Source organism: Leguminivora glycinivorella, chromosome 3, assembly GCF_023078275.1.
Source record: "Leguminivora glycinivorella isolate SPB_JAAS2020 chromosome 3, LegGlyc_1.1, whole genome shotgun sequence".
NCBI lineage: Eukaryota > Metazoa > Arthropoda > Insecta > Lepidoptera > Tortricidae > Leguminivora > Leguminivora glycinivorella.
Genome location: NC_062973.1, coordinates 14,356,013 through 14,372,851, shown reverse-complemented (window position 1 = coordinate 14,372,851; position 16,839 = coordinate 14,356,013). Strand labels below are relative to the sequence as shown.

Sequence of the window (16,839 nt, the reverse complement as noted above, 5' to 3'; positions counted from 1 at the left end):
TCAGAACTTATTTGTTTAGGCACAATATTGTCTGGCTCTACGGTATTTATAGAAGATGTTCTACATACATTTAATTAAACATCAAGATAATTAAGTATATACCTATACCTACGTAACTTGAAATTGAATAACACTAAACAAGTTTCAATGTTTAAATTTGCGACGACCGGGTCTGGCGTAGTGGAGTGTAGCCTGCTAAGGGCATTTATTTGTGTGATGAACACACACAATTGTTCCTGACTTCCTGAGTCAGAGATATTTGAACAAGACTCTAATATTATGAGAATAATATTAGAGTCCCGAACCCATTTTAGAACTATACAGAAAAGGTCCATACTTTCGAGCAATCCAGATCTACAACAAATTGCCTAACAGAATTACGAGCACTCAAAAATTGAACGCCTTTACTTCGAAGCTGCAAGCATTATTAATAGATAAAGCCTACTACTCCATCCAAGAATTTATGGACGACAATTTAAAGTAAGTTACCTACTCGTAAACACAAAATTACACATTCTTATTAAGAAACAATGTACATAGTTTTAAGAATATTGCCATACCCTTCACAGGGTGCCATGTGCTCATATTAAAATAATTTTATTGTACCATCCTGTACGTACCATGGTAAGCAAATAAATGATTTATGATTTATAATTTATGAATAAGCTTATTCAAATATTTTTGTTAATAACTATTGCAGCTGTACACTATTCAATATTTATGATAACATCCATACTAATATTATAAATGGGAAAGTGTGTGTGTCTGTTTGTTTGTCCGTCTTTCACGGCGAAACAGAGCGACGAATTGACGTGATTTTGTAAGTAGAGACAGTTGAAGGGATGGAGAGAGACATAGGCGGCTTTTTGTCTCTTTCTAACCTCCCACTTCCCTAAAAATGGGGGGGGGTAATTTGTATGGAGCATTCCGCAATTTTCGAATTAAACGCGAGCGAAGCCGCGTGCAACAGCTAGTACCTAATATTTTTGAAAAAAATAACTACATTTTCTAAAAAATTATTTACCTGGATAACAATACCTGGATATCAGAATAGAATAGAATTAATTTATTCAGCCAATACATCACTACAAACATCAGAAATATCAAGGTGAAGATATTTTATTTATTCAGTATTTAATACTGTCATGCTGTATCACTATTTTTGAAATAAATAAATAAATAAATAAATAAATTTTATTTATTCAGGTATAATTTGTTCTGAATAATGATAATTGTTTGCAGATGATCAAGATGATGGTGACGGTTGTAGCCGTGTTCACAATCTGCTGGTTGCCACTAAACGTGTTCATAGTAAGTGCCTATTGTCATTACTGAAGTATACAACTTATAAAATACGGCGGCGCAAGTATGCAACCATTAATAGTGGTTGCATATTTGAGCCGTTTGGGGTTGAGACCCTGGGGGGAAGGCGCCCACAGGGTCTTCAAAGAATGCAGCCGCAAGCTTTTAGAATTGACACGTGACCAGAGGGCTGGGTCATATCTAGCACAGCGGATCAGCATTGCCATACAACGTGGCAATGCTGCCAGCCTTCTGGGCACGTTGCCAGTGGACGGCGATTTGGGGCAAATTTTTTATTTATAGTTTATTTCTAAGTTTAGATTTTAGTTCTATTTAAGGACCTATTTTATTGTTTTTATTATTATGTACTACTGTTATATGAATAAAATTTCTACTTCTAACACTGATTTAGTACTTATAAATAATAAACAATTTTATTAAAATATCGCCTACCTCCTAGACGATAGGTCAGGAAAGGTTCTACTCACAAAACGTTATCCTATTATAGGATAAATGTTACCTAGTACCTATTTTGCTCCCTTGATATTGTGGTTAATATTTTTTATCAATTTGATTTATGTTAATTATACTTAAAAACATAGGTTACATACTAGGTACATTCACACATTCATTCGAACGAAACACACAAACATTCGAAAAAGCAACATATAGGAATACTATATCCTATATGTATCCTCTATCCTAATCCTTTGAACATAAATCAAATTGATAAGAAAATATTAACCACAATATCAATATCAAGGGAGCAAAATAGGTACTAGGTAGCACTTTTGATGGAATACGGGCTATGAGGCGTTCATCCCCTTTAGTATTTAAAACGAAAGCTGTTTTAGTAATCTGTCCATTAAAGATTAAAGTAAGGAAAAAGGAACAGTTAGACGTTATCTTGACAAATTAGGCAATTACTCAAATACGGGCTGGATTGTATTTGATAAAGCTTAAAAACTTATGATAAAACATTTTTATATTAAAGGAAAAAATGGAAAAATTTTACGCTTCCGGCGGGACTTGAACCTGCATCATTTGCAATCCGTGCAAGGCTCTTAACCAATTGAGCAAATACGGAAGCCACGCCGGACATCGCATGTAGAGATTTGCGATGTCCGGCGTGTTTCCGTACATAAATTAATTAAATAGTATTGTTAACAACGGATTACAAATGATGCGGGTTCAGAGTCCCGCCGTAAAGCACAAAATCCTTTTCCATTTTTTCCTTAAAATTTAATACTAAAAATAATTTACAATCGTTAGCAGACGTTTCTGCTTGTTAAAAATAAATTTATGATAAAACGTTCTATTTCACAGACAAAAAAGTGTTATTCTTAGTTAGTTTTGTAGAAATAATAACCTTTGAGATCATACCTGATTTATTTAATTATTTTATTACTTTTAAAAGAGATTAAGACAGGTTTAAGTCAGACTTTTTAAAGACCTTTCTCTTATTTTCAAACATAAAAAAGAAAACTACTTAAGTATAGTTTTTTCTGGTCTCATAATCTTTTAATTTTTTTTGACGTAGGTAAGGTATTAAGATTCTATTTTGTCACAGTTGTTATGGACGACGCACGAGAGCGACGCGGAGTGGGGCGCGTGGCCCGGAATGCCGTACGTGTGGTTCGCGAGCCACTGGCTGGCCATGAGCCACTCCTGCTACAACCCCATCATCTACTGCTACATGAACGCGCGCTACCGCCGCGGGTTCAAACAGGTCTGCATCTTGTATTGTGGCACAGGTGTTGTGGAGGACGCGGAGTGGGGCGCGTGGCCCGGCATGCCGTACGTGTGGTTCGCGAGCCACTGGCTGGCCATGAGCCACTCCTGCTACAACCCCATCATCTACTGCTACATGAACGCGCGCTACCGCCGCGGGTTCAAACAGGTCTGCATCTTGTATTGTGGCACAGGTGTTGTGGAGGACGCGGAGTGGGGCGCGTGGCCCGGCATGCCGTACGTGTGGTTCGCGAGCCACTGGCTGGCCATGAGCCACTCCTGCTACAACCCCATCATCTACTGCTACATGAACGCGCGCTACCGCCGCGGGTTCAAACAGGTCTGCATCTTGTATTGTGGCACAGGTGTTGTGGAGGACGCGGAGTGGGGCGCGTGGCCCGGCATGCCGTACGTGTGGTTCGCGAGCCACTGGCTGGCCATGAGCCACTCCTGCTACAACCCCATCATCTACTGCTACATGAACGCGCGCTACCGCCGCGGGTTCAAACAGGTCTGCATCTTGTATTGTGGCACAGGTGTTGTGGAGGACGCGGAGTGGGGCGCGTGGCCCGGCATGCCGTACGTGTGGTTCGCGAGCCACTGGCTGGCCATGAGCCACTCCTGCTACAACCCCATCATCTACTGCTACATGAACGCGCGCTACCGCCGCGGGTTCAAACAGGTCTGCATCTTGTATTGTGGCACAGGTGTTGTGGAGGACGCGGAGTGGGGCGCGTGGCCCGGCATGCCGTACGTGTGGTTCGCGAGCCACTGGCTGGCCATGAGCCACTCCTGCTACAACCCCATCATCTACTACATCAGGGCTACATGAACGCGCGCTACCGCCGCGGGTTCAAACAGGTCTGCATCTTGTATTGTGCGAGTTCTCACCCAGACAGTAATTGTCCACTTAAATTTATTCCAAATTTATCCTTACAATTAGTTACTTTAGCTCGTTTAAATACTGTATTTAATACACAAAAGCAAAATTTCAAATTAACTCACAATTTCCGCGTATTCATTTTGTAATAAGGTCGGTTTGTTTCCTTTGTGCTATAAATTACATGCCCACGTTAAAGAAAAGAGCAAAAGCGGATTTTAATTGGTCTTCCCGATTATAATGCATTTCATTGTGTATCTAATGTTGTAAATATGTACTTAAGTAAATTATTGTTGCTACATAAATATAAGTACTTAAGTATTTTTATTTGAAATAAAAGACTTTTAAGTACGGTCATGGACTTTAATTGTTGATCCACTTCTAGCTCATTTTAAACTGGACATGTGAGCATTTCTTTTTTTTGCCACTTTTATGAAGTGTGATATTTTTGAAAAAAAAAAATGCTATTTCTACTCAGAATTACTAGCCTTTTCAATCCTAGTAGTGGTCAGAACGGAAAAAAATTGTCCCATACGTGACTTTTTTCTTATTTTGTTACCATTTTCCGTACATGACATTTGTAGTGGGGTAACTGATGAAGAGGAAAGTAACAAAAAATGTATGGAAATTCTGGGACACTTTTGTCTCCCAGTGACATTGAAAGTACTCGTGATTCTGAGTACAATTGACCTCTGAACGGCACGCTAAAACACTTTTAAAAAAAAATTATTGGCAAAAAAAAAAGAAATGCTCTCGTCAGAGTTAAGCATAGTTAAGCTATGGCCTTCCAGTATAAAATGAGCTAGAAGTGGATCAACAATTAAAGTCCGTGGCTGTACGTACGAAATAAATACGTATATAACTCTAAAACTTATCAAGTGCAGTGATATCAAAATACATGGTGGTAAATATTTATATACTTATTATGTTACTGTAGAATTTTTGTAGCAAATTAAGTGAAAAAGTTTGTAGTTAAAAATTATTTCTGTATCGATAGATTCAATGAAAATTAAGTGTTTACAACAAGTTTTCGTTTGTTTGCCTCGGAAAATTTGATTCGAAAGTTTGTTTCACTCGTTAGAGAGGCAATATGAAAAACTAGTTTTTCAAATGAAAACACGTGTTTTAACTGAAAACGGGTTTGTGGTACATACGTAACATATTCGTGGAAATATACCTAACTGTCACATATCATATCTTCATAATGTATAATTACTCGTAATAGGCCTGCTTAAAGCTAGTCAAACTGTTTTTCTTTTAAGTAATTCATATTCCTTTTTTTTATGGGATAGGAGGCAAACGAGCAGACAGGTCGCTTGATGGTAAGCGATCACCGCCGCCCATGGACACCCGAAACACCAGAGGTGTTGTAGGTGCGTTGCTGGCCTTTAAGATGGGTGTACGCTCTTTTCTTGAAGATTCGAAGGTCGTATCGGTCAGGAAATACCGCAGGCGACAATGTAATAGTTATAAATGGGTGTAATACCTATTGATTATTATAAAATCTTGTTCATAAGTTTTTCTTTCGTTGACAGGCGCTAGCCGGTCTGCTGTGTATGAAACTGGAAGTCACTCAGCGGTCCTGTCACCGATCCAGTTTGTGTGACGGGTTACCAATGTCTGGTCAGTGGTCTGTGTGATAGTATTCGAGAACCACTCGGTAGTGACCCTGCCTGCTGAGCCGCGGTCCCAGGTTCGAATCCCGGTAAGGGCATTTATTTGTGTGATGAGCACAGATATTTGTTCCTGAGTCATGGATGTTTTCTATGTATATTAGTATGTATTTATCTATTTAAGTATGTATATCGTCGCTTAGCACCCATAGTACAAGCTTTGCTTAGTTTGGGGCTAAGTTGACGTGTAGGTAAGGTGTCCCCCAATAAAAAAAAAAAGTCCCACTTTTTCGATTGCTATAAAGCCGCTTTGTCAGTTTGTTCATATAAAGATATAAGTAAATATTACCTTAATGGTAACCGACAGAGTGGGACGTTTTACTAAACACACTCACATATATGGTCAAGTCATAAGGGGAAGTTTGTCTGGCTTTTACATTTAGCCTATTTAAACCAATGATAAGTGTTTATTGAAAGAATGAAACGTTTACCACTAACCGTGAGTAGCAAGTTGCAAGAGCATGAACTCGCAAAAACACATGTGATTATGAGTAAAAAGGAGAATTGTGAAGGCTAGACACACTTGCCCTTATGACACACTTACCCGTATTGGCCTTAGTAATTTATTTAATTCTTATTATCACCTGAAACCAGGCTGAAAAGCTGGGGCCGATTTTTGAGTCTCACTGTCACTAAAATACCGGTTGAAAACGGTGAATTGCCTATTATTTTCAGTGACAATTTTCTGAATTCGAACGCCGTGAGACTCAAAAATCGGCCCCCTGTACTGTTTCCCTCGCCATCTTTCTGAACATGCTATGTATAACCTAGAATCACAAAATTAAAATTTTGAAAAACCCCCGACCGCGACATAGTAGACCGATTTTTATGAAACATGGCTAAGAACGCTCCTGACTAAATAACTCAGCTTTCAGACAAAAAAAAATCTAAATCGGTTCATCCGTTCGGGAGCTACGATGCGACAGACAGACACACACACAGACAGACAAACAGACAGACAGACAGACACGTCAAACTTATAACACCCCGTCGTTTTTGCGTCGGGGGTTAAAAATGATACTCTCTGTCTCTGTGATTTAAAGCTACAGTCTATTTCGATGACAAGGGAAAGACTGTACATTCACGTCACAACCGTACACATATTTTGAGAGCTGATCGTACCACAAATAAAGAAAATTGGTTACAGATGAAAGCTAAAAAGACACAAACTTTGAGATTTCCCTCCCCCTTCTCACTACGTATCACATTTACTAGACCCCCCCTTCCCCCTAAAAGTGTGATGTAATTAATGGATGATCCTTTAATGGATGATGACCTTTTTATTTTCTTGATCATTATTTGTTTGTACATTCATTCACAAAAGATATTCTACTACTCACGCAGACAGTATAAAGATAATTTAATGGCGTGAAAATTGCGTGTGTTAAGCACTTTCCGAGACACTGTCATCTTTTATGACTGTGCTAATGTGCCTTTATATCTTGGCTATTACTGTTACCCGCTTTCTTGGTTTACGACTTACGTGTTTTTTCCCATATAAAAAAATGCATATATAATTATGAAAACAATGTAATATCATATATGTAATAAGTGCAAAGAAAGCTTGCAGATCAGGTTCTTTTTGAAAGATATATATATATGTTACAGATTTTCAGCATTACTTACATTAAAATGTACAACTGTATCATAAAATTTTGTAATTTAACCATCTAAGAAGCGACTGACGTTAATTTTGTAAATGAATAAGTTATGTGACCGAGTATAAGACCGAGACCAAGGCGTGCGTTTTTAGACCAACTTAAAGAGAAGACCAACGTAGTGACGTATCAGGACCTCAAAAAAGCGGCAGAGAAAAGAACGGAATGGCGCTTACTCCACAGACAAGAGCCTGGCCCTTAAATAATATGATGAAGATGATTATGTGCACGCTTACATTCAACACTGCATCTCATCATCATCATCATTATCTTGCCCTTATCCCAGTCACTTGGGGTCAACACTGCATCTATCTCACAAAATAACCGCGGGTTTCAAGGTATCTAGCCGTCGTCTCAATCGTTGCTCATATCGTTATCGTAGATACAAGTCTCTACTCGAATGGTCAACGATATAGCGTATCATTAACCAATCTAACGAAAATTGCAAGCTTACTTTTAATGGACAATTTACATTAAACTGTACTTCAACGCAAATCCCTTGAAATCCCTTGACCACTTGAGTTGCGGGCGTCCGTAGGTTGCGGTGACCGCTTTCCATCAGGCGGGCCGTATACCTGTTTGCCACCGACGTGGTATAAAAAAAATCACGGGCTGAATTATTTTGCATTTTTTTAAATAAAATTTTATTGGGTCATAGAATCTGCGGGCCGATTTTTGAGTCTCACGCGTTCGAATTCAGAAAATTGACACTGAAAATAATAGGCAAGTCACCGTTTTCAACCGGTATTTTAGTGACAGTGAGACTCAAGAATCGGCCCCCTGGTCACGAAATTTCATGCGAATCGTTTGGAAATTGCGACCTGTAGAGCGAGACATCCGGACATACAAAAGCAAATTGCTTGAGTTAAAACGTAGCCCTTGCTTCGCTGCGGTCAACAAGTACATATGTACATACTGAAACTTCATGAGTCATTCCTTTATTTCCAAAAAAGGCCACCCCTTTTAGCATGTGAGACTGCTTAAATTTCAGGACCACCTTAGCAATTAAGGGGTTAAAATGAAACACGCAGTGACAATACATATTGACCCATCGCCCACATTACATACAATTGAAATCACATCTCACAGTCGACTTCTACGACACCCACGGGAGGAAAGAGGGTGGTGAAATTCTTAATCTTTTATCTCACATGCCAAATTATTGCCTTAACATCCATATTTTAAAATCCATTGAATAAAAATTACCAGAAAGGAAACAGGTTTTCTAATGACCACATACCATGTTCATGCAACTGCTTTTTATGAAGTTTATAGCCGGAAACTACTGTTGTAAATGGAAAAATAAATGATCATAATTATGACGATAAAACTTTGAATTAGCATGCAAGCATACGGCACAGTTCTAAAGAAAATAAAAATATGATCCTAGTACTTGGCAACGAATAGATACACACATCACACATAGTGAGTTATTTAAGATTCTTCGGCATTCTAGACGCAATTTCATCTTCAAACTAGACATATTGTGTTGTTGTAATGGATCTATAAAACAGTGACGCGAGGAACATTTTTTTTTTTTACTTTCTATTTGTAAAGGTTAACACAGTTCATAAGTGTTTGATATTTTATAGCGATAGCATAAATAATTCTCTAGATATTTAGTAATGTGACAGACAGACAGACGGACAGAGTCGCACCAAATGAACATGAATATGACCGCTCCTCCCCCTACTAGATGGCGCGTTCAAATTACTGCACCCATGCAATTAAAACTGCACGAGGCCATGCGCTTGGCGAGGAACAGACGCCTATGGAGGGACCTAGTTTTCAACAGAATGACTTGATGTCACGATCCTCAGCATTGAGGGAACGACTGAAGAAGAAGAAGAATAGTATCTTACTATCGGTCACCGACCTTTAAGTTTCTATATAAAGTTTTGACGGTATGTATCAAATTAAACCAACAGGGAGATAGGAAAGGTTCATTACTTGTTTCAGAATCTTCAGATGCCTGAAATGTAGACGTGGAGCTTTGTACTCCATGAAAAGGGAGAGGAAAATAATTTCAGGGTTCTTTGTAAATTTTGAAAATCATTTCTGAAATATTTTAGATGCCGAATATAAGGTTCATTTGCTGCCACAATGTGTTTAAAATAATATTTCGTGCTTTATTTGAGTATTAAGTAGGTACTGATCAAATACCTGTGTCTCCTGTGAGGGTGCAGCATAAAAGCTTGTTTTTGATTTTCTTACTGTAATCACAGAATATATAATAGTACAAATTTATAATATTATTAATAAAATGTCTATGTCTAGTAACATTATTATTCAGCATAAAGCGAACAACAAGATATAAATACAGAATATCAATAGATTTGCTAAGATCTATGTATGTATATAATACTAGAGACGTAGGTATTTGTCCGGGCTCGGGAGACACTTGTCCTCATTCAAATTAATAGCGAGTCCTCACCGAAATGCTTGTTAATGCCTATACATAATGTCGTGGTCTGGGTTCAGTTATGAAGGCCTTGGGCGTCCAATTATATATTTCACCATTATTCAGAATTAGTAAGATTAGTCTATTAATTTTCTGACAAGTATTCTGTAACCGGTGGTATTTCAGTAGAGAATAAATTCAAAAGTGAAATAATACTGCCTTGCATGATAGGTGAGTACTTGTATTAACAAAAAAAAAAATAAAAAAAATAAAAAAAAACATTCAGTCGAATTGAGAACCTCCTCCTTTTTTGAAGTCGGTTAAAAAACAAGGATCCTTAAGTTTAGGTCTCAACCAATACAGTGATTTTACCACTTTTAAATGTATTTTTAAATAAAACATTGCGTATCAACGTATTTAAATGATGTTATATATTGACTACTTTTAAAAAACTTGTATCTTCGTCTGTCAATGAAAAGAAAATTGTAGTAAGTATGTATGGAATGCATATAGACTTACTGCGTTTTAACTTTGAGGAACAGCGTGAGATACGAGATTTTTAAAAGTAGTGCCGATAGTGCCACGTGCAAAAAGTAAAAAATTCGTACGTACCGATACTGTACTAGTAAAGCTTGACCAAAAATATATGACTTAGCGCCATGCTGTGGAAGTTTATTAGACCTATTTTATTTTAGAAATTTCGTTAGACTGAACTGTCATCTGACAATAATCATACATTATTTTAATAACAGACATCTGTCACCTCACACTGACCTAGTTGACAATGATCTTATCCATATATGTATTTCGTCATGCTTTACAAAGTTTTACAGTAGGTACCTACAGTTAAAGTTTACATACGCACTAGTTTGGCAAAGTACTGCCATGTGTAATGTTATGTATGTAAATGTCTATTCAAAAAAGTTCGAAATGCTTCGTATATGATGTCGAATCCATATACTTAATTTAATTTAATATCATTTTCATCACACCAACTGGTAAAGACTTACTTTGCTATTTGAAAACAGATAGCAAATTTGCATTTTATCCACAAGAGTGCAAAATAATTTCATACAATTAATTTTAACTCGATGTCTTAAGCTGGCTGGTAGAATTTAACTATAAATGATGATTTTAAATCACAAATATTGAATAAATCAGTGGATTTGATTTAGTTTGATGTTTTATAGTGAGTATTTTGTTCGTGTTGGTTTTGAAAAATTTTGTGTTTGTTTAATCTTCGTGCCTTGCAACCTTCGCAACGCTCAATATTCCACTTTTTGAACCACTTGCTACGAATCGTTCGCTTGCTCTGGTATCAATATTGGCACGTCGTGCGGTTAAACAACAACTTTGCCCCCTTGTAAAACAAATAACTATTTACCTGCTGCATTAATGATACAATTGGAAAAAAAGTATTTGTACCTATCAAATATTGTGTACGCGATTTATTTATCGATTCCAACAATTTCATTCAAAACGAGTACGCATGTGAAAAAAGCGCTTTAAATCAAATTTACTTTTCCATAGGGATTATTGTGAACGTGGAAAATATTGTTTCTATTAAGATTAACTACGAATAGGTTCAGAAAATATTGCTACGAAATGAAATAATAATAAACACTAGTAGAATACGCTTAAAAATATTCTATTTACTTTCGGTTTTTTGGTCTTATTGATTCAAATTGATATTTGCCAATCGCTTTTCGATAAAAGGAAAATATTGTGACAAAGCCCCACAAGGTTTACCTAGAGGTTTGGTTGGTCAGTCGGCTTATTTACGGGATTAGTTGCTAAGGCGGACCGCAGGCACACACATGAGCCGTAGAAATATGCCGAGGGTGGAAATATGCTTTAGCATGCAAGCAAAAATGCAAGGAACAGAAGTGTTGTGACTCCCCTAAAGAAATTTTTAGATAATTACTGTTAAGGGACAAAGTAGTATTAGTAGATAAAGTTCATAAGGGTAATTTAGAATCACAGAAATGCTCTGGTAATTACGAAAGGGGAATCTTGATATGATGGAAATTATGGTGGTTTTTATGCGACTTTCGAAATTAGATGACTTTCGTAGTTACCCTAATGCACCTTAGTTTAATTTCTAAAGTCAGGTCAGTCAGCACCTACATCATACACTCTGAAAAAAATCTCTAATTTCAGAGCAACGTCATTGTTTATTTCAAGTTCCAGTAAAATAGATACTTAACGGTCTTATATAGATACTTATGTGTAATCTTAAACATAACCTAACCACAAAATTAAAATTTTGAAAAAACCCCCGACCGCGACATAGTAGACCGATTTTCATGAAACATGGCTATGAACACTCCCGACTTATTCAGCTTTCAGACAAAAAAAACGAAATCCAAATCGGTTCATCCGTTCGGGAGCTACGATGCTACAGACAGACACACACACAGACAGACAGACAAACATACAGACAGACAGACACACACGCAGACAGACACGTCAAACTTATAACACCCCGTCGTTTTTGCGTCGGGGGTTAAAAATAGGTATTGAAATCAGATATCCGTGTAATCATTTGTGCGCCGCGTTCTAACTCTGATCATAATGGAACGTATCGTGTGCTACTAGCTACTAATATGTTCTTGAATCTCGTTACGCGGAAAGCTCTTTCGAGATTATGTATGTAACACGCTCACAGCACCGGTAATAGTGTTTCACTGCGCAATTCGAACATTAATATTTATCAAAAATTTGCTCTACTAGACGGGAATTTTCAGAAAGAAATTTCATGCTTAATTGTCGTCACAAAACTGACATCGAGTTAACACCTTTCACTAATTTTGGGTCTCAATTTTTGAAAATGCCGATACGATATGAATCGAATATTATTATGCCAGTGTAGTAAGTGACAGCTAGTGCTTTACTCGACGCGCATAACTGTTTAATCTCACATAAGAGTCCAAAAATTGGGGTTTAACTTTTAAATAGTGCGTTCAGTTCAGTTCAGTTCAGTTTCTTTATTGGTAAAAAATTAACATTTTACAGGTCATATCAGGTTATCACAGAAATAGGAAGTTAAAAGGTACACAATAAAATAATAAATTACTTACATTATTAATTAAATTCATTATAAAGAATACTTAGGTCTACGGGTGCCCTCTATTTCGCCTATTATTAATTCGCATAATTTGAATTTGAACTGTTGACTGGATATAGGAAGTAGGTCCTAGACGTAAAGTATAAGATCGATATTGGCAATATTTTTCGAACATGACATTACGTCCGTGGTCACGGGTAGACTGGCTGGGAGTTGTATCAACATCTTCTAGCTGTACGAGTTTTTCGAACTACCCGCACTTGATTGTCATCAGTCACTTTTACGCTAGGGTTGCCACTCTGCCTACATACAACACTGACGACATCCGATGGTATGAGACGGGAAGTTTTCTCACGTTTACACTTGCTAATCACTGGATTTCACGAAGATGAAATCCCTTGCCCTTCATTTTGATTGAAATTTTGACAGACAAGGTTGGTACCATACTAAAGAAGTATTCGATACAGACTGTGTACATGCCGTTGTCGAAGGTGGCGGGGCAACTAAGGTCAGCAAAGGATGTTATTCCAACGCCAGGCGTTTATAAGATTGACTGTAGCTGTGGTAGTTCTTTTATTGGAGAAACCAAACGCACCATAGCGGAAAGGGTCAAAGAACATATCGCGGCGGTCAAAAAACGACAAATAAATAAGTCTGCGGTTGCCGAGCATTTGCTAGAGTCAGGACCGAACCACTGGATTGAACTGCATAATCCCAAAGTCCTTTCAACTGAACGTCTTTACTATAGCAGGAAAGTACGTGAAGCGATTGAAATCAGGAAACATCGTAATTTCAATCAAAATGAAGGGCAAGGGATTTCATCTTCGTGGAATCCAGTGATTAGCAAGTGTAAACGTGAGAAAACTTCCCGTCTCATACCATCGGATGTCGTGAGTGTTGTATGTAGGCAGAGTGGCAACCCTAGCGTAAAAGTGACTGATGACAATCAAGTGCGGGTAGTTCGAAAAACTCGTACAGCTAGAAGATGTTGATACAACTCCCAGCCAGTCTACCCGTGACCACGGACGTAATGTCATGTCCGAAACGTCGGGTTAAATATAAAACGTAAGTTTTACGCGATTAAGTCCCGTTTTAATTTATAAATATGAGTGAAGATCGTGTTAGTTTAAATCAATATAATATTTTTCGAGTCATATGGGAGACCCATCATCAGGCATGAGGGCAGTGCTCACGGTGGCTAAAGACTCCGTGCACGGCCGGCTAGCGGGCTTGGCTTGGCGCCTATACTTGTCGCAATACCAAGTGGCGACTGATGTTTTTGTACTATCCCTCTCTATCTCACACTGAGTATCCATTGAAAGAGATATAGCAATATGTATACCTAAGTTCAGTCGCCAATTACTCGTAGCATTACGGCGGGTATAGTGTACTCGAAACATATCGCCAATCGCGATATATAACACTTTCGAAACGTAAGATGCGGAAATCATGTAATTACGACAGTTCTTGGTAGCGAAAGTGTTAACGTAAGATGCGGATCATTACGAGCTAGTGTATAAGTATATGAGTCAGCAATTTCCCAAAATGTGAACGTTTAGACCATGTACAAACTTTTTGTTAATTACTCGAGTTGAGTTTTTGACATTTATGTTATGGTTCGAATCTGGCCGTCAAGCGAAGTAGGTTGCATCTTGACTAAATAAGGCAACTTTGTGTACAAACGGAACCTATCGAAGTCTTTTGCTCCCTTGATCTTATAGGTACAGTGCTCGGAAACATATTTAAATTAAAATGGCATTATGCAGGAAAAACAAAGGCTGGTGTCTTTACCTAGTTTTGATTGTTAAACGTTAACCCCCTTATTCATAAAGGTACACTAAAGTTATCAAGCCGATAAAGTTCGTTTGTCCCTTTCCGACGTATTGGTGTGATAGAAAGGGACAAACAAATTTTATCTCCTTGGGAACATTAGAGTACGTTTATGAATAAGGGGGTAAATGTTTAACTTTCAAAGAGCCACTTTTATGTCAAAATTATAAAGATTAAATTAGAAAAAAGACATATGTCTAAGAAAAAAAAAGTACCTTGCTCAGAATGATGGGTTACATCTTTGGGGGACGCTCGGCTAGATGGCGTTTATTATATATTTGACATTTTAACACATATCAAGCTTCTAAGAATATGGGCCGAATTGTCAAAACTGAGGTTCAAAACTTTTAAGCCTGTGTCTAGTAACTTTTAGGCAACAGAGATGGCAGACGGAGATCACACATTTTACTTTGACAGTGACTCTCTATATTACTCGATCCTCTTTGGTTACAATAACAAAGTTTTTTGATACTTACATTTAAACTTTGTCACTTTGGCATACAGTGAGTAGGTACAAGTGCAACGTCGAGCACTGTACTTCTACTTTACCTGCATAATATTACAATAAAAGTAAAAGTAGAATAAATTGTACAAAAGGAAAGTAAAATAAATACTACAAAAGACTACGAAACTAAAGACTCCCAAAAGTAAAATAAACGTACTATGCGCATTGTAAAGGCATTTTTTTTTACGGAGGCTAAAAGCCAGCCGTGAAAGCTGTATAAATAAAACGCTGCAAATTCACTTCTAAAAACATTACAGCTTAGGTTTGTAAAATGCCTTTTTATCGGACCATGCGTCAAAATGGACCCAGAACCAACAGACATGAGAGTTCGGCTATTAAACAGGTCTATTAGGCTCTTGTGCTCACACCATTTCCATTATAAATGGTACTTGGGGTTAGGCAGGCATATGCCATTTAATCATCCTGCAGGTCATTTGAATGACTTGGTCATTGATGTATAATAAGATAACATTAAATTGCTGTAAATACTGAATATATTAAAATAATAATAAAATAATCACCCCGGACAAATATTTCTGTATCTCTCAAACGCTCGGTTCTGTCATGTCATTTTAACTTTTTTCGCTACGTAAAGGTTGTCTGAAAAACATCGCTTTTTAGCGATAAGACTGCCTGTTATCTTCCTCTAGTTTAATTACTTATTGTTTTGTATCGCTTTTATATTATCATCCTATTGATCGGTAGTCAATTAGAAACCCGTTTTTGTAGATCTTATAACCACTGACTAAAATATACCTTTGGGTTCAATTGGCGTAAAGGACAAAATGCAGGTTTTCAGGAGAAGCAAAAAACAACTTTTTTTTTAGAAAAATGTTAATATCTTTTTTGTTTTTTGACCTATATTTGTGACGTATATAGAAAAATATGTAGATTTTTAGTATCCTTAACCTAGTGTAGGACCTGTAGTGATAAACTAAACGGTTTAGAAGTTAGATGATTGTAAAGGACATGTCAAAATGCTATGAACGTCCTTTACACCCACGATTTTTTTGAACAATTAATTTATCTAAATATTTAGCAAAGACAAAGAACAAGACTATTTTATACCCAGTTTTGCAATAAAGAAACAACATTTGCTTAAAAACTATCTAGTATTTTGGAAAGTTATTATTTTAGTACTCGCCGCTGTCTCAACTCTCAATAAGTTACGCATTCAGTATTTAATTCTAGCAGGGAAACGCTTTCGTAGTTTAAGTAAATATAAAAACACTAATGGTAATCACGTAAACTTTAATCAGCAACTGTGAACAGTAGACTATATGAATACGACAGTAATTTTAAGTCTAAAGTAGAAAGAAGTTCTAAGAATAACTAAAAGTTATAAGTACCAATTTATAAACGCAAGTTAGGACGCGTATACAAACTGTGACCAACTAATAAATAATAGTAACTGTAGTGAAGACTATACCTACTATGTTGATTCATATTTTTGATCATTTTAAAACAGAAGATTGTTATTTAGTCTTTAACCTGTTAAATAAGAATAATCTTAATTATGAGTTCAATCCTAGAAATATTATAGTCAATGCTTTAAGTACCTGTGGGTACATAGCCAAGTCACCAAACGCTAACGCTCATTCGCTAGCGAAACGCACCTGTTATTGTCGCACTAAATGTTAGTATATTCTACTGTTAAAGTTTACTGGCGGCGTAGCTGAATGGCAACCGTCGACGCCAGACGCCGACAAAAACGCAGTCTGGTGCAATACGCAAGAGCGATAAAGATATATAGCTACGAAATAGATATTATCGTGAGCGTTTGTGCATACGT

The 16,839-nt window shown here is 37.2% G+C and overlaps 1 protein-coding gene across 1 annotated transcript in view; it reads left to right on the top strand.

Moving 5' to 3' along the window:
• LOC125242621 (RYamide receptor-like) overlaps positions 1–16,839 on the top strand; it is a 97,905-nt gene that overhangs the window by 75,600 nt on the left and 5,466 nt on the right. Inside the window, exons 4-6 of the mRNA XM_048151428.1 lie at positions 1,243–1,311; positions 2,873–3,715; positions 5,449–5,536. Of these exons, the coding sequence (XP_048007385.1) occupies positions 1,243–1,311; positions 2,873–3,715; positions 5,449–5,536 (1,000 nt within the window). The remainder of the gene's footprint in view (positions 1–1,242; positions 1,312–2,872; positions 3,716–5,448; positions 5,537–16,839) is intronic.